Raw genomic sequence first — 19,359 nt, forward strand, 5'->3', positions numbered from 1 at the left:
GACTCAACAGGCCGTTCCTTGCAAACTTCACAAGTGTGGTTAAGATCACAAGGTTTGTTTTCTCTCTTGCTCTGACTGTGTACTTGAACTAAAATAACCCAACCCACAGCACTCCGTAAAGTGGTACTATGACGAAAATTGCATCTTTCCTATCTAAGCCATTTTAAAACATAAACAGGTAGTCTGTAAGAGAAGAAAAATGGTGTTTATTATTTTCAAATATCTCTTTTCGTTCCAGAGATATTTAAGTTTTTAAAATATGCAAATTACACTCAACCAAATTTTGATGAAATATGATGAGATATCTCAGCCAATTTGAATCAGAAATGTTTGATCCTTTGCAGTAAGACTCTACTAAATGTGCTCCACAATACAAGCTTAACAGTTTTATTACCATGGCAACATACTGGGTTCTAGACCTCCCCAATATTGCAGGCTTTTCTGGCCATCTTTGGCACTCCATTTTGATATTAAATTTTGCTAATGGTGTCTCATAAATATGCATATAAGTATGTTAGCTTGAGTTTGTGGCCTCATTTGATGTTTCTCAAGCTGAAAATCACTAACATATTGAAATCAAGTGGATGGGGACTGGAAAAGAATGAGTTTCCATGGGAACATAATTTTTCATAGCAGTAGGTGTGGTGCCTGTAGAACTATTAGCCTACCAAGTTTCAAGTTTTTCTGCTGCAAATTGACCGAGATAGCTCTATTTATATACTTAATATAATAATATGGGGAAGGCGCGGTGGCCTTGTGGTTAGTGCGCTCGTCTCCGGATTAAGTGGTCCAGGTTCGAGCCCTGGCCGGGGACATTGTGTTGTGTTCTTGGGCAAGACACTTTACTCTCGTAGTGCCTCTCTCCACCCAGGTGTATAAATGGGTACCGGCGAACTTAATGCTGGGGGTAACCCTGTGATGGACTAGCATCCCATCCAGGGGGGAGTAGAAATACTCCTAGTTGCTTCATGCTACAGAAACCGGGATAAGCTCCGGCCTGATGGGTCACTTGGCTTGTATTCAGACTTTACCTTATAATAATATGGGCCTCACCCCTGTAGGCAGGTGTGGAACTTTAATTCCAGGGTGGCTGTCCCCAGTACCACCTGATTTGTACTCCCCTCCAGGATGGCCCCCTTCCTGGGCCCCAACTCCCTAGTCTTGCTTCCCTGCCACCCAAATTTCACAGTACCTTTAATGGCAACTCAGACCAGGCCTTGATAGAGGATCATTAATAGCCAAGTAATAATAAATTGTACACAGTGCCCACAAATTCTTTGTCATGAAATAAATAACATAAATAAAGACAAAATACTGTACATTAAAAATAATAAGTACTTTTAGTTCACTGATAGGTGAATAAGACCCCTCAGCTGATTTAGTAGGCTTGATTACCTGCTGCCGTTTTGTGAAAGGAACCCGCACTGCAACAGTGTAGACCAGACTAGAGAGAACAGAGGAAATCAAGCCTACTGATTTAGATGCAATCAAAATTTTGAAATTATCACATCATTTTCATTCTCCAGTTTTGAACAAACAAATAAATGTTTGAATGATGAATAAATAAAAGTACCTCCTGCATTTAATAAATTAATACAGACAACAACAACTTTATTTCACAAATTAAGATAATTGTCCTTGGTAGCACGCAATAAGCAAAGCTATTCTACATAAGCCACTTAACCTAAACTAGGAATCTATATTGTTTCACTCAAAGAAAAACAAAATAAATAATATTTACTGGGTATAAATTCCTGATTTAACACCTGTTTAAATTAAAACATAGGGCTTAGTGAGCTCTCATAGTCCATAAAAAAGGATTTTTTTCTGTTATTGTCTTTTAAAAACACATTCAGGTTAGTCAAGACACAGTATGGGATCTCACGAAAAGGTTCTGCTGTATAACAAAGCAATAAAAGATATCCCAAGGAAACAAATGCTTCTCTTTCATCACAGTCTCAACTGTTTTTCTGCCAAGAGACACCTGAGGTGTGACTCATAGCTCTACAGATCTGTACAGTGTCTGAATTGGTTTTCTCATCTACATAAGTTTGGTTTTCATGTGACATGAAAATGTCAGATGATCAGGGATTTCACTTTTCCTACGCTGTATCAAGAGGACACTACTTTGGCTGAAAAGCCCGTTCGTTCTCTCTTTACCTGATTTTACCTGATTATACCAGATGATCAGGGAAATTCTTCATGAAACAACAAAATCCCTGATCCTCCTAGATAAGCAAACCTTGTCTGTGTGGAATTTTTTTGGGCCAAGTCTGTTTGCAGACTTCTGTTTACGAAGGCTAAATAAAACAAGGAAGAAAACCCTTACTACAGAACGAAGAGCAATTGTAAAAAAATTACTATTCCATTAAAAATCTTTTGACTAACTTAAGTCGCTCTCAAAATGTGGGGAAAGCAAGTGAACCTTCCCCTGCTTTCCTCTGTTTTGTGTGAGTGTCGTAATTCAAGTATTTACTGTACAATAATTATTTGACAGACTGTTACAACTTGACTCCATAGGAGACACTACTCCACATTGAGTCACCTCCCAGGAGAGTTATCTGTAGATGTAGAAATTTCCACATTGTACAAAATTTTTTTGTTTCTTGTCCAGCTGTAAGAGTTATCAAAACGAAGAATATCTGGAGAGACAAAAGGTCAACTTGGTTAGCTGATGGTTTTGTATGTGCAAACTCTAACTAAAGTAGAAAGAGGTATGAAATTCCTATGATATCTCCATCTTTAAACTTTAATCAAAGAGAAGGAAAATTGAAAATATAAAATTAAGACTTGTTACAGTACTTACAGATGCCTGGTTTCTCACAGAGAATGGATCCTTCCTCGGGAATCATGTGACAGTCCCGTCTCTCTGTTGGAATCTGAAGAACAAACATTCCAATTCTTGTTCGTCAAGTAATTATGTACAGTGCATGTACAGGTACATAGGTGACCAAGAGATAAACCAAGGTTGCAAGAGAAAAAAACCAGGAGCTGAATGTTGGGTATTGGAAATTCATCTAGATGTACACATGTTCCTTGGTAACACCCTTTACTAATAGGCATATCAACAATTAAAATGGTGACTAAACCACTTCCTTTTGTCAATAACTCTCCATCTGCTTCATCTTTCCCTCATCTTTCACTTGACTTTCTGTCGTTTGTCCTCCTCTGTCCCATCCTCAACTGTCCCTCACCCCTCCATTGCTCCTCTCTTGCCCTTCCCGTGTCTATTCCTCACCCTTCCTCCTTCTCAGGGGGAGAAGGGAACAGTACACAAGGGAGAAGCAAATTCAAATCACCTTGTGATAAATTTGAGACAAAACTTCCACACACTTACTAGAGGTTTACAAGCTCTTGCTTTAAATTTTGTATGGCTTCAGTGTCATGCTAGAGTTATCTTTTGTTTATATTATAGTGACTGACAATGTGATTATTAGGAATTTAGTTGTGCAGCATTTACTAGAAAACTGAGATTAGGGAGATATCAATTCACACCATTTCCTCCACAGCTTTAGAACCAGTCTTGTCCTTTTCAGTGAAGAAAACACCAAATCCAATGTCATGGTCTAGAGATCTGTACTGCCAGCTATAAGGGGAGACAAGCATGCTCTAGTTGAGTATGTGACACACCAAAACTGATTTAAATACTCAAAAATGATTTCAATTTGGGCCACTGACTAAGCAGGTGACTACGTGAGCAATGCAATGACTGTTTTGGTTTCAACCTAAAGCATTCTTTTGAGGCAATCAACTTGCCCAAACTATTAGTCAGCTGTCTTCCCAAAGTTGTTTCTTTCAGAGACAGTGACTGTAACACAGGATACTGAGTTGTATGAACCTCCAACAATGATAGTTTGTAGGTGCCTCAAAAGCTCCAAGTAAACCAGTGCTCTTCCTGTGGGTTAGGTTGGAAGTGGACTGGAAAAGGCCCTCTTTTCCTCCCTTTCCTCTCATGCACAAGCCTGTTGAGAACATCTTTACCTGTTCATCCCAGGTCATTTTCTGGAGCGACGATCTTGTGATAAAAGACAGGCTTCAAAACTTGGACCAAAGGTATAATCGGTTCCAGTGTACTTTTCTCTTTATTAGAGTAAATATCATACAAGACCTACCTGAGCACACTCCCAGCTGATTCAACTTCAAAGCTGAGTTTCAGTGCAGTTCCTCGCTTGACACATCCCACTTGGTAACTTTCTTCTGTTAAACTGTCCACCTTGTAATTTTCTTTACAGTAATATGACACTGGTACATCACCACCGTAACAAATCTTCAAAGAGATAAAATGGGTGTTGACCAAAAAATAAACATAGGCACGCAAGTTGTGCACGAGTTATTTTTATCTAAACTAAAAGTCTGTTTACAGTAATGATTTGTTTAATTTGACATGTGTTTTTGGTTGTGATGTAAAGCAAGAAAGAAACTGGAAATTTATAATGTACATACAATGTTACATCGGTAATGGTAAGATAACTAAATAGTACGCCATAAAATGTTTGACTGAACAAACTACAGTAATCTGACACGTCTCCAGATTAATGTAGATACCATCTTATTTTCAAACAGGTAATTTGATTCGTTCTTTGATACAACCCACACTGTGATTGGTGTGACACGCACACATGCATAACTCCCTCACTCACCTATCACATAGCCCTTCCAACCCCCAAGAGGATTTTTTGCTCAAAAATACTCAAGTTAAGAGAACTTTTCACATTTTATACAAGTCGTAAGTTTACCTTTTTACACAACACAAAACAACAACACTACTTCACCGAAAATAGAAAGAAAGAAAAAAAAGCTCTCTGACACGTTGAAAGGCTGATTTAATTAAATTGCACGTTAACTTGGTGCCATGCAGTCTTCAAAGAACATTTGAACAGTTTTCATACTTAATTTTAACTTTAAAAATATCGGACTGAAAAGAATGTCATAAAATGCCCATCAAATAAAAATATTAAACTGCTACTACAGAGACGTAAAAACCATCCAGAAATGAAAGCTTCTTTTTTGTTTAATGTCCTGGGAACAATAGCCGATAACTTGTCAGCTCTAACTGAATTTACTCCCATATAAAAAACAAAAGTGTTAATTTACCATTTGTAACTAAAGATAGCAAACATCTCGTGGGAACAAGTGGTGACGATTCGTCAGCTCTAATTGAATTTACTCCCTTGTGAAAAACAAGAGTGTCAAATTACCCTTTGTAACAAAAAAATAAAAATATCTCGTTATATTTGCATCCAACAAGAACAAACCAATCGTTACCTGCACTTACTATGTAAACATTAGAACTGTTTCAAATCTAAATAGTCTCGTCTCCTCTAAAACATGTCCTAAAAACTAAAAAGAGCCGATTTGTGACCTCTAATTGAATTTACTCCTTGTGAAAAACAAAAGTATCAAGTTGCCTTTGTAACTAAAAATAAAAATATCTCATTCCATTTGCATACTATGTGTATGTAACTGTCACACTCCGCTCCAAACTGGACTAAAAATCACAAACCAGCAACATACACGTCGGTCTTTATTTTTCAATTACCAAAGTCCTTAGGTTTAATACAATAAAACGCTCAAGACTTCATATATTCCTTTTCTTCAACTACAATTCATGTTGGTTATTAATGTGAATAAGCAAAAACCCTGATAACATTGAAGAGAAAAGATTAAGTTTCATTAAAACATATCTTCTCATTCCAGTAGTAAACAAGAACCATTACAATTGTAAATCGTCACAGAATAATATATTTTTGTTCTGTTGACGAAATTAATCGCAGTCTCTTCGCTTTCCACATTGAAACTTATCAATGGATGCTGAAATTAATGACACACCCGGAACACTTATTACGAACTCTGCAACAATATTTAGGTTTCAATACAACACGCAAACAATTTGAACTTGGTCACAACCTCTTCACATTCCCAGTAGTGCATTCCGTCCCCCCTAAAATACAATTGATCCTATCATAGAAACCACATCAACTTGTTTTTCATTCACATCTTAAACCTAGTAGTAGAGCGGCTAAGACTCAATTCAAAAACTTATCTAATGGGAAAAGCTCACCTTTCATCGCATGCTCATAGTTATATGCCAAACACTATGTTTCTTTGACTAATTATCCAGTTGCAAATAACTATCAAACCCGCCCAAAAAATCCTCAGCCTAACCCACAGAAAATGTCGAAGTAAGCCCGATATATGAATACTTCCTCCTCTTTTATAGAAGAATAAATACGGCCATTTTGAACTGTATTGGGATCAAATCTTCTCACATACCATTTACCTTTACAACAAGAAATTTGATTGGCTGTTTATAGTAGATCCAATCTGATCGGTGTGACATACATACATCTCTCACTCATTCACTCACTCACTCATCCATTGACCCGTCCATAACATACCCCGACGCGCCGACTAAGAGGTATTTTTTTTTACAAAAAAATAACTCAAAAATGTGTACAAGATAATTTTTAACAATTTATATATATTTTTTAAGTATGGTACATGACTTTAAAAGTTCAAGAAAACAATAATATTTTTATTAATGTCTTTGAGAACAGAAGTAAAAATAAATATACGTACCCTTGATCTGCACAACGGGTCTCCATCAGGATCTCGACACTTGCCTCCATAGTTCTCTGGCAAATTGTCTTCATCAATATATTCCAGAATCTCTGTTTTCCAATCTCCTACCACAAATAAAATATATCAAAGGTGTGTGCATTTTTTCTGAATAAGGGCTCCATATGCCTCTTGTATCCCTTTTTACATTTCAAACCACAAATAGACAGACAGATAGACATGCAAACAATCCAGAGTCATACCTCCCAGTATTTTCACTTTGTTTCTTGTGACTTCATTTAGAAAAGGTTTGACTAAAGCATATGCTATAGGAAATATCTTGGGAGCTGCAAAGTAACAAAGTAACACAAACTTGATATGGTGGAACTATTACTTTAACCCTTGAGCACACAGTGCGGGTGGATGCCATCCCCCAGAATTTTTGTTGGGTCACCTGTTTCTTCATTAGCCTATGTGTAGCCGCACCCACACCCCAGGGAATAACAGGCCGGGAGGGAGGGAACGACCATGAAAGTTATTTCTTAACATCACTGATTATAACTATTTTACTATAATTATTACTATTACTACTACTACTACTTTCACTGATTAAAATTTTGCCTCCTTTCAACCAATCAAAGAGAAAACATTTGCCCATTCCGGTAATTGATTGGAATGTGGATGAAAAATGGGAGAAAACAACAGCTTCAAGAAAACGAGAAACACACCTTTAATTACTAAAATATTCTTCATCACCTCAGGAAAATTATCTTCATAAAATGCAGTAATCTGTTGAATTAAAGTCATTCATTTTAGAGCCCTTGTAATGCAATTCATTTTGGAATAACATCATTTTATGACAATGTTCATTTTTTTTCACCTTCTCAAGAAATACCGTAGAATTCCGAAAGTAACGGTCTCCCCTGAAAATAATGGCTGCCTGAAAGTAATGTTAACTTTTTACTTTCCTATTCAATCCTGAAAGTAACGGTCCCCCTGAAAGTAATGACCCACCCAAAAGTAGCAGCCTTGTGAAGATGACCACTTGACTGCAATAAAAACCAAATAAAAGTCAACGTCATATATTTGATATAACGTTTCAAGCAGTTTTAGTTACATTGCAATATAATGCGACCATACCTTTCTTCTGACAGTACCAATATTGGGGCCTTTATTTGTTTATACAGTCTGCTTTGTATATGTGGGTAGTTGATTAGTAATTAATATACATAATTGAGATTTTTCACTGTGTTACATTTCCACTTTGTCTGAAACGACTGAATTACCATACAAACGTGTTTTAACCATCCAAAAGTACTGGCTGCCCGAAAGTAGCAGCCCCTTTTGCCTGCTAAATCCTTTCGGAATTCTACGGCAAAAATCTTACAAAAAGTGCAATACAATATTTTAACAGACAGAGTAAATGCCCTAAGTTCAGATGTTGCACATGCTGTCCATAGGTAATGTTGTGACTTACTGTGTTAAAAAGCATCACACCTGAAATTAAAGGAAATACATTCATTATAAACAGCATGAGAAGACATAAGAATTTAGTTAGGGCAGATGTCTATTTCTATCACACGGTCAGATTTATTACCAATATTCCTTTTAGTTAATGTTATTGATTGACGTCATCACAGTTTCCTCAATATTATCAGTCATTATTTGGAGTCATGCTCAAGTCCTCTATTAGTGATGAGAAGCATTTATACAGTCAAATGTTATTTCCCTGAAAAGAAAATTTCTGTAACTGATGTGTTCTTTGTTTTTCTGAATTTCCAATGGCTTCTATCCACCTTCAGCAGAGGAGCCATTATTATTGCTGGTCCAACAAACTTGTGTGTTGTTGAAAATCAATGACCCACAAGCATGAGGGAGTGGTTTTTGTTGTTAACAGTGTCCACATTGAAATGCCATGATTCCAAGAAAAGCCTTTTGCTGGAACTTGCTACCATTTGAGGATCTGAGCATCTCTTGGACTGATGTAATCAGTTGACTCAGGGAGTAGTTTGATTGCCGTTGTTGCTCATAAGGCCTGTGTCATGGCTAGTGCTGAGTTAGCTCCATCAACAGCTGGTCACTGTATTAGTCAGGTTACTTTTACTAGTCAGACAATCATTATCACAGCCTGGCAATGTGTCCCCAGAAGGTATCAACATCTCCCCATTACACCAGTTATCCAATTTAGAGAAACTCCACAACTCAGTTAGCATATATTGGTAGCTTCTTGTATACAAACCTGGTTTCCAAAGATGCTTCAGTCCCAGACCCTCCATATCCATCACCATCACAACCTGGTCAACCCGTTTACCAAGCTGGGAAAAAGAGATTTTAATTATATTATTCGATTTTCCAGTGTCTGATAATCTTACAGATTTATTATTTAGCAGAAATTCTCGTCATAGTTAAACAGTGTCAGTATTAATATTTACTTCACTACAGCAGAATAAAATATTCTACAGATTACCAGTTATTATACCTTTGCTGACTGTTGTCTGCCTAGGGCCATTCCATATTCACCTAAGTAAGCCTTGAATCTAACAATTTCCTCTTTCTTTACAGATGACAGCAGTCCTTTCAAAAATATAAAAAAATATATTTATAAGGCAACATAAGATATCCTGGACTCCTGCCTATTAAGCAAAACAACTGTAACGAAAACCTACCGATAATCCAACAACTAGAGTCATCTTATTCAGTAACAGAAATGTAGTGACCAGCATAATTTTAGAATGGATATCCTAGTTAATATTTATCCAGTGCTCTTGCACCTTTCAATATCTTCTCACTCAGAGTCCTGTCATCGTACCTCTAAAGTCGATTTGTCCGATGGGATCAATGAAGACTGGCGAGCCCTGTCTGTCAAAACCAAAGTAACTTCCAGGATAGTATTTTGATAACACCTGCAGAGATTCGAATAACAAGCGATTTTTCTAAACATTTAACTATAAAAAATTGCGATAAAATATTTCTAAGCATATTAAGAAAGTTAAAAATTTTTTGTTCAACGATGACGTTTCAACGTTGAGCTAACGTCATTATCAAGTCAAAATGATAGTTGATAAGAAATGTATGAATAGTCAGTAAAACAATAGTTCAATGGATGTGCTAAAATGTTTAAAATTAAGCAAAGAGTTTCGCACAGATGGAGTCAGTTTGCGTGTTCAAGCTTGGATTCCGTTCCTTTATGCAAAGCATCTCATAGACGAGGCAATCAAATTTCCCTTGGCACTTTCAGAGAATTCGAAACTGGCTTTCGTTGAGGAGGCTTATGTCCCCGTGGGCTTCCAAAAAGTGTTTTCCAATTGCCAAGTTTTTATGTTCAGCAATGCGTTGGTGGAGGTGTCGGGCTGTGTAGCCGACATAATCTGCATCGCACAGATCACATGAAAATAAATAAACCACGCATTGTTGATTTACGATCGGAGGCTTGATTTCTTTGGGCTTGAGGTCGTGTTCCAGTTTCTTGCTAATAAATACTGGTTGTAGGGTAGTGCCAATCTTGTGACTGAGATCGCACATTTGCCTTCTAACCGCGTTAGCTGATGTTTGGTCCTTGAAGGGGAGACTAACTCGCAAGACACGGCCGTCTTCCACTTGTCTTTCATGTACACCGGATGAAAGGTTCTGGATAAATTTGTTAATGGTAGAATTAATGGTCGTTATCGGATAATCAAGTCGAGTAAAGATAGAGCGAAGTCTAGTGCATTCTTGATTGAAAGCTTCAGTTGTAGAAGATAGGGCATATGCATGATGAATCATTGTTTTGAGCAAGCAATGTTTGTAGCGTTTATCCGTGTGGCTTTGGAAATGCAACAGCAAGCCATAAATGACAGGCTGGGGTGGAGGCCATTAAGCGTAGTCAGAAAATCAACTGCAGCATCAGTGTTAGGCATTTTGGCCAAGGTATCATCAACATATCTCTTGTATAGCGTAGGCATCAAACCATTAGGGTAAGCTTGTCTTCAAGATGACACATGAAAACATTAGCCATTAGAGGGCCAAGGGGCGAACCCATTGCCACGCCGTCGACTTGCTCATACAGCTGGCCATTAAATTGGAAAAGCTGGTTAGTAGTGGTAATAACCACTCTCTATTAACGAGTACACCATTACCGATGCCATTCGTTTCTCTGAAGAAATCCGCAACTCACCCATTGGAGATGATGACATTTTGGTTTCTTTCAATGTTGCATCCCTTTTCACAAATGTACCTTTAAATGAGACTATCAACATCTTAGTCGACAAAGCATTTGCCAGCGATTGGTTCAACCAAACCTATGACCTTAACCTACAAAAGGATCAACTTGCCAGACTCCTCGAAATCGCCACTACTAACCAGCCTAGCACTGATGCCGCAGTTGATTTTCTGACTACCCTTAATGGCCTCCACCCCAGCCTGTCATTTACGATGGAGCTTCCGGTTGATAACAAGATCCCCTTTATCGGCATGGAAATAATCAAGAACAGAACAAAGATTGAAACACAACTGTACAGAAAACTGACTAACACTGGCTTGCTGTTGCATTTCCAAAGCGCCACATGGATAAACGCTACAAACATTGCTTGCTCAAAACAATGATTCATTGTGCATATGCCCTATCTTCTACAGCTGAAGCTTTCAATCAAGAATGCACTAGACTTCGCTCCATCTTTACTCGACTTGATTATCTGATAACGACCATTAATTCCACTGTTAACAAATTTATCCAGAACCTTTCATCCGGTGTACGTGAAAGACAAGTGGAAGACAGCCGTGTCTTGCAAGTTGGTCTCCCCTTCAAGGACCAAACATCAGCTAATGCGGTTAGAAGGCAAATGCATGATCTCAGTCACAAGATTGGCACTGCGCTACAACCAGTATTTATTAGCAAGAAACTGGAACAAGATCTCAAGCCCAAAGAAATCAAGCCTCTGATCGTAAATCAACAATGTGTGGTTTATTTATTTTCATGTGATCTGTGCGATGCAGATTATGTCGGCTACACAGCCCGACACCTCCACCAACGCATTGCTGAACATAAAAACTTGGCGTTTGGAAAACACTTTTTGGAAGCCCACAGGGACATAAGCCTCCTCAACGAAAGCCAGTTTCAAATTCTCCGAAAGTGCCAAGGGAAATTTGATTGCCTCGTCTATGAGATGCTTTGCATAAAGGAATGGAATCCAAGCTTGAACACGCAAACTGACTCCATCTGTGCGAAACTCTTTGTTTAATTTTAAACATTTTAGCACATCCATTGAACTATTATTTTACTCAGTATTTATACATTTCTTATCAACTATCATTTTGACTTGATAATGACGTTAGCTCAACGTCGAAACGTTGTTGTCTAACAAAAATTTTTAACTTTCTTAATATGCTTAGAAATATTTTATCGCAATTTTTTATAGTTAACCTGCAGAGATTGGCCATAGTATCAAATATTAATTATTGCTAATCAATACCATTTTATTATTAAAATCACTAATTACTGACAGCAGTTAATTGCATGCTTTAATATTGCACACATTTTAATTAAATGATGGGCAAAGTAATATGAACTCACCTCAGGAACCTTGTATGTTTCAACCAAAGTGTCAAGTTTCAGGCGTCTACGTACGTCCATACTCTATAAATGAAAGAGGGCATCAGAGAAAAGTAATTAATGGATTAACTGTATGTTTAACTTATGATTTTTTTTCTTTAAATTTATTTACTGATTAATTTGCTAAATTAAAATTTCTTTTATTATTAGCTGAGCTTTACAAATTATTCTGAGTGTATTTTAACAATCTTGACAAACTAACAGACACACTTACTGTACTGCTTGATTGATTAGTACAAATTGTGATGGAGGATTACAAGTCATAAACTTCTAGGTGGCAACTTAAAAGATGGTTTTGAAAGTAACATGGGAATCAACCTGGTTTCCATTGCAAGTTCTCAACTGTTGATTGATGAATGATTAATTGGCAACATTTTTTTTCTGAAGGTGCAGGAAAGACTCTATCATGATACTTTGTGGGATCAACAGTCACCCACACAAGATTTTTTTTCCTTTTTTTAAATCTAAATAATAATTATTGGTAAGTAACTTACTATAATTATTATTCTGATCAGTAATCTGACCAACATGACAAAGGTGTTAGTCAGATATAAATACCTCTCTGAGCATGATCTCTGCTTTTTCTATGCTGAAATCTCTTGCTAAATGAAGAAAATATAAAAATAAAATAATAAAGACATTAAATTAAAATTAAATCAAAAATTTAATATGTCTAATCCACCTTTCTGTGGGTTCACAAACTATAAGTCAAACCAAGCAACCTGAAAAAAAAAATTGACCAATCCTAAATTTTTGGTCAACTTTCTTCCACATCACCTGGCTCAAGTAGTCATGCACATTATATTAGAACTAACAGATTGTTAGAGGGTTCCAAATGATTACTTCTTCCAGGATAGCTATAAAGATTAAGATCTCTGATTACGAAGATCAGTATGACTGAGTGAACTACCCAGAGATTGCCGTGGCTTTTTTAGTTGTTTTTTTCCCATCATAACATAGTAAATGATTTGAACCCAGGAGTATCATTAGTTTGTATAGTGTGATCTAGGTGAGCGTAGTTCTAACAGACCGACTTAACTTGACAAATTTGATTGATAATAGACGGACCAAAACCTGACCAATTTGACTAACAAGAGACGGATCAAAACCCACCAATGACTGATGACAAACTTTACACGAGTCTTTCAGCCAATACCATCATGGCTAAACTGACCAATCATGTTCAACGGACCAGACCTATAACATCATTGACTGACAAACACTATTCACTTGACTCTGAAGATGACTTCCGCTCAGGTAGTTGAAATGTTAGTCACCATCAACAGTTCTTTTCAGAACTACCCTCACCCGGACCATCACACTATACCAACCTTTTCCATCGTGTTTGCACTTGAAGAACAATGTTAGCACAATTATGAGACAGTGCCAACAAATGTATTCATCCCAGGAGTAATAGAATCCTGGAACTGGGATCATATGAGGGTCGAGTATGTCGAAGGCTCTCATTCTTGCTAAAGAGGTTTGTCTATGGATCCTTGGTTTTCCTCTGCCGTAAACACCTTCACTATTAATACCAACTCAGTCTCAATTGGGATGTATAGTTGTACATGTACACAAAAGATTTAATAACGGGCTCTTGAGAGTTCCTTCATCCACCTGGCTAAATAAAATGATGTTTAGATTTTGTCATCAAGTCTGCGCTCCAATTTTTATTGGACTTCAATAATATTCTCTGTCAGTTACCTCGAAGCCATCTTAACAGGAAGTGATCATCGTGGTGTGGCTGTATAATATCACTGATGCAATCACGGAACTGAATAATTTAAAACACAACAACACTGTCATTAACCAACCAATACATAAACCCAGCAGCTCAAAAAAACAACTTAAAAAGTCTTTTTTTCTGTGCACCAGAAAAAAAGATGAAAATAATAAAAGAGAGAGGGAGTTCTGGTCAGTTTTTGCATCTGATCTTTCTATAACTAGAAGTTATAGAAAAATTAATCACCACAAAAAAAGTTCTTGATCACAAATTTCAGACACAAAAATGGCCTTCATATCTCATGCCACCTGAGTAACCCCTCCCTGATACTGCACATTGCTTTCATTATCATGTGTAGTAGAGGCATCTGCAGTCAGGTGTAGATTGATGCCCTTGAATGACCCTTGATCGACTCTCCATCAACATCTTGATTGACACTTGATCGACATTTGGATCGACATCCCGATACACAGCCCACACTAGCTTGACACTTGATTGACATCTCCATTGACATTTGATCAACATCTCCATTGACACTTGATTGACACTCAATCAATAGTTGGCAGAATGTAGGCCGACTCATTTTTTTCAATCAACACTCCAGAGTGTGTCTGCGAAAATTAGTTGACTCTCAACGGACTGTCAACCAAGATGTTGATCAAGTGTTGACCAAGTATCATTGGAGATGTTGATCAAGTGTTGACTGAGATGTACGTGAAGTGTCAATCAAGGGTCGATTGAGTCTATTGATCAACACTCAACTGCAGATGCCTTTAGTACCCATGATCCATTTAGACTACCATAAAATCCTTTGGACTGTAACTGTCAAGATTCTTATGTTGTGTCTTAGTCAGAAACTTAACAATTACAGGGGTAGCAATGTGCGAGACGATAGACAATTCGAACTCCACTTGCAGAATGATTAAAACACATTTAATCACAGTTCAAGGTTCACGAGTTACACTAGTAGCGACAGTGATGACAGAAGGTAGATTACAGTAGCAAAACAGTTCCAAAAATAACTGATGAAAGTAGACTTGAAGGTAGCAAAGTTCGTAGCTGCGGTACAAATCAGTAGAACAAAGTAGAGTACAGTAGTATAGGTTTGAACTGAAAATGACAATTAAAATTATACAGTACAGCTAAGATAAAGCATTTAGTTACATGGGCATGTAACAGACATAATAATCGGTGCTTAATGACTAATAAGGCGGTTTCCAGAAAGACTTGATAGACATAACTAACAACTCGTAGCATAAAAAGAATGCTGAGAACATTACATCCAAAGTACTGGAATAGTAGAAAAACTGAACTGAAACTACTAGCACTGCACATATGTTGATCATGACAACAATAATTTGGTAAAGATTACACAATTGGTTTCGTAGCGTGACAACACTTTGAAAATTGAAAACTTAGTTACTTGGCAATAATAACAATGAAAGTAAAAGATAAGAAAATTACTTTGGTGACGACTCGCACAGACAATACCAGAAAGTATAGCTCAAAGGTAGTCAAATGGTAGCCTGTAACTGATTGATCCTCTGATCGTAGCGGTTGCAGGATAACTAACTATTACGGTTGTTATGAGTCCCCTTTTAAACGCACGCATACGTGATTATGCCTAGGGCATTGCTTGAAACATGTGTACTACATTTCGGAAGTGTTATTTCATTTTCTAAGCACGAATTTAGCTTTGAGCAAGCGTCAAACTGTAAATTCCTAAAAAATACGTATTACATTTGAGCATGTTCTACTAAAACTAAAGCTATTGATTGTTACTAGAAAATGTCGTAAAAGCAGGGGGCATTTCAAAACTAACAAGGACAAACATGAGTGTCAAACATTGGTTTGGCAAGATATGGGATAAGAGTACAACTGGAGATGGGAGGCGGGATGACAGAATTTTTTGATATCCATGTGTACCAGTAATCACAACTGTTTAAGAACTGTATTACTACAATTTGATCAAAGAAATTAACTACACAGCAGTCTTATTGGTGTCTTATTTGAAATTATTATATGGCTGTGTCTCACAAGGACTGGGAACTACCAAATTCACGAATTTGATTGGCTGAAAACGATATTGACCGCGGTCTAGATTTCCATCTAGAACGGCATCCAGACCGGTTTCATTTTGCATTGAAAAAGTAGCAAACTAAAATACAAAAATATTCACTGTTTTCTTTTGTTTTTTTCTCAATCATTTATGGAAGTGCCAAAAAGCCTGACGACAAAAAAAAAGGTAAAGAGGACGAGCAAATTTCGGCAGGTTTAAGTTAAGCCCATCTCCGTTTGCAAGCAAACCAGTTCTATTAAACAAATTAAAGTTTTCTTGATCTTTGCCATATAATAAACATCTTATTAACCGAGCTAAGTCAGTCTGTATGGGAGAATCTTGACCTCGGTTGTGTGTACAGACCTCACTGCATTCGGTCTGTACTCACCTCAGTCAAGATTCTCCTATACAGACCTCCTGCTCGGTTAACAGGAGCTAATTATTATATGGCTCTGTCTCACAAGGACTGGGAACTACCAAATTAGCAAATTTGATAGGCTGAAGTTGATATTGAAAGGATCTAGATTTTCCCATCTAGACCAGCATCTAGACTGCTAATGTTTTGCGGTGAAAAAACTTGCAAACTAAAACGCAAAATCATTGAATATTTTCTTCTAAAAATATTTATTTATGGAAGGGCCAAAGAGCCTGATGAGAAAAAAAGTAAAAAGGAAGAGCAAACTTTGGCAGAATTAAATTCAGCTCATCATCGTTCGCAAGCAAAATGTCAGCTAGTACAAACCAGTGACATTAAACGAATTAAACTGTTCTTGTTTGCCGTATAATTAACATCTTATTAACCGACCTTAGTCGGTCTGTTAGGGAAAATCTTGACATCGGTCGTGTGCAAAGACCTCACTGCGTTCGGTCGGTACTCACGACCTCGGTCAAGATTCACCCATACAGACCTCCTGCTCGGTTGATGACAGCTAAATTCTACCTCTCATATCAGTCTTGCAGCTGGTCTTACTCTCAATACTCTTATACGTAGTGTGGTTAGCTGTGGTGTCAGTTGTTAATCTATACACTGTACAAACCAACCTGTGCTAATATCCGTTGCTTCTCTGGTGTGAGGTCAAGATCATCCATCTAAGAAATTTCTATCGCCTTGTTACAACAGCTTTAACGGTGAAAAATAAGTTAACAGCCAGATTTCTCAGTTTTATGAACAAGGAATCATTATCATAAAACCATAATAATTTACCAAAACTAAACACTGTTGACTAATTTTCAACTTCCGCGCTTGCCAAACATTGAAAATGATAATCTGCACATTTCAGATACATTTTATAACGAACAAAGTGATGTACAAAATGACAAGCTAAACCGATAAGCTAAAATCTGTTGACTAACCTTCAAGACACGTTGGTTATATAAGCTTCTGTATTATGTAAGCAGGTGACTAGTAAAATCTAATTTCTCTTGTAAATCTTACCTTTTTCCGGGTAAAATTCGATCAAGTCTTGTAACAAGTGAGAACAACATCAGTCGAAACGATGCGGACGCAGAAATTGTTTTCTTCAGCAAGCTCCCTCAGCAATCAAGCAATATGTTTATTTTGCTTCTCGATTGCAAATAATCAATATTAATAACGTTATGTATAGTCAATGATCTCCACCAGATGCTTCGTTACCACCTTTCGTGACTTCCGTACGGCGATCGAAAAGATGACAACGAGCTGTAGCCTTTCCAAATGCAGCGGTTATAGACGTTCAACATGCTTTTCATTACGTTCATTTGTGAAAAATATATTCCCTTGTGAACCTGTAGCAGAATAATTTGCTCTTTCGCTCACGTGGCCCGCTCATATGCAAGTTTACTGAAAAGAAGAAAAGCCGCAAAAGAGAGGTTACCTGGGTAAGAGTTCAACTCCCACAGGACGGCACAGGCACAGGACGGCATAGGACGGCACAGGACTGGTTTGGGGCACCAACATGGCCGCCATGACGTCATGTGAAAACGCTCTTGTTGCATAACAAGAGAGAGCCTGGGAACTAGAGAGAAAGTCACGTGAGAAGTCACATGTAAGTTTTGGCGCCACATTTGACTGGCTTTTTCTTCAAGGATCGGTTCAAAATGGCTGAGTACAACATTTTGGACCATTTTGCTAGGCGGTACCAAAGAACTCTTAGAAGGTCTCACTATTGATAAAGAGACAAGTCATTACTCAGGTCACTCAGTCTACACAAACCAATTAACAGCTTTCTTGCACTGAAAGCGCCCATCCGACCCGTGTACCGAACCCAAAATGTAAGCTTAAGTGTCCGGTAGTTTCGATACAAATCGAAGTCGATTCCATACAAATCTAAAGTCGATTCCATACAAACTGAAGTTGAATCAACACAACCGCCTTTTACCTCGTTTGAACTGAGGTAAGCAGTTTCGCTACACAATAAACTAGTTGTTCCAATTAGTGGTTCCATATATAATGGCAACCTCGTACCCAGGGTCTCTTGTTTTCCCTCCCTTCTGGAGTGAGAGAGGGCTGAAGATGAGAGAGCCTGAAAATCAGAATCACTGAACATATTAAGGAACGTGAATACACTTAATTGGAATATTTCCTCAAGTTTACTTTTGCAACAAAATGACTTCAGTTTGTGGCAAATTGACTCTAGGCATAAACCTTTAAAAAATCCCTTTTGGATATTTTCTGGAACCGCACATTTTGAATGTTGGGAGAGAGATTCAAAAGCAAGAAAGATGATTGCAGTAAGAGGATCATGTAAAAAAAGTGCCTGCTCACAGGTTATTTTGTTCACTACTTACTGGTTGAAGAAAAAATACCTGGGAGGGGGGTGCTGACTGCCACATGAAAAGATTGGGGATACTTGTCATCTCAGTTAGGAGTGCAAATCATAGGTTTTGGTCTCTGTCGGGTGCTCAGGGTGAAACACCACTATTTTTAGCCGTCCAGGTATCTTTTAGGGTAACATACTTGTAAAGTAACAACAACAAAATGCTGTCACGTCTGTTTTACAGTGACATCTTTAGCCAAGCCTGACAACCTTGATGAAGTAAAGGCCAAGCACAACTGTTTAATTAAAAAAGACAAAAAATTAAGAAGAGGATGTCTCGAACAAGCCCTGGACTTATTTCAGAGAGCCTATGAGATATTTGAGTCCGAGAAGTTGCTGAGAAAATTTGAAAAAGTCAAGGTAAAGATAACATTTGCCATTCAGCTGTCTATGCTTTTTCACTGTGTGCACCTGGTACGTCCTATAAAGAGTGAAACTGTAGATAATAGTCCTAATAAATAAAATATGTAGATGTCACGAGAAGGTACTACCCTCATTTGCTAATTTATAACCAGAAGTCAAAACGTTAATTTTAACACAGTCAGGGAATTTCAAAAGCTGACATTTCAAGCATTAAGCTCTTTGTTGGAGCAAAGTGAGCCTTTGACCACAGTTCATACATAGTTTAAAACATCTA

At 37.5% G+C, this 19,359-nt stretch overlaps 1 protein-coding gene and 2 pseudogenes across 2 annotated transcripts; 1 reads left to right on the plus strand and 2 right to left on the minus strand.

Moving 5' to 3' along the window:
- Window positions 1-1,581: 1,581 nt before the first annotated feature.
- Window positions 1,582-17,864, minus strand: LOC110056646 (SEC14-like protein 2). 2 transcript variants are annotated; one of them, XM_089280203.1, is made up of 16 exons: window positions 17,781-17,864; window positions 16,969-17,047; window positions 13,850-13,919; window positions 12,704-12,747; window positions 12,107-12,169; window positions 9,368-9,461; window positions 9,038-9,132; window positions 8,798-8,873; window positions 8,036-8,055; window positions 7,287-7,347; window positions 6,822-6,905; window positions 6,580-6,686; window positions 4,113-4,267; window positions 3,496-3,586; window positions 2,807-2,879; window positions 1,582-2,642 (listed from the first exon to the last, which is right to left on the minus strand). In XM_089280203.1, the coding sequence occupies exons 2-16, from the start codon at window positions 17,014-17,016 to the stop codon at window positions 2,542-2,544; spliced, it is 1,182 nt and encodes a 393-aa protein (XP_089136329.1). In that variant the 5' UTR covers window positions 17,017-17,047; window positions 17,781-17,864; the 3' UTR covers window positions 1,582-2,541. The 2 variants fall into 2 exon arrangements, with proteins under 2 accessions (XP_089136329.1, XP_089136328.1); XM_089280202.1 differs by lacking the exon at window positions 17,781-17,864 and adding an exon at window positions 17,363-17,774.
- LOC149096733 (uncharacterized) lies at window positions 9,625-10,645 on the minus strand (annotated as a pseudogene).
- On the plus strand, window positions 10,651-11,778 carry LOC149096734 (uncharacterized; annotated as a pseudogene).
- Window positions 17,865-19,359: the final 1,495 nt, after the last annotated feature.

Source organism: Orbicella faveolata, unplaced genomic scaffold (assembly GCF_042242905.1).
Source record: "Orbicella faveolata isolate gen_17 unplaced genomic scaffold, um_ofav_v1 contig_47, whole genome shotgun sequence".
Lineage (NCBI taxonomy): Eukaryota > Metazoa > Cnidaria > Anthozoa > Scleractinia > Merulinidae > Orbicella > Orbicella faveolata.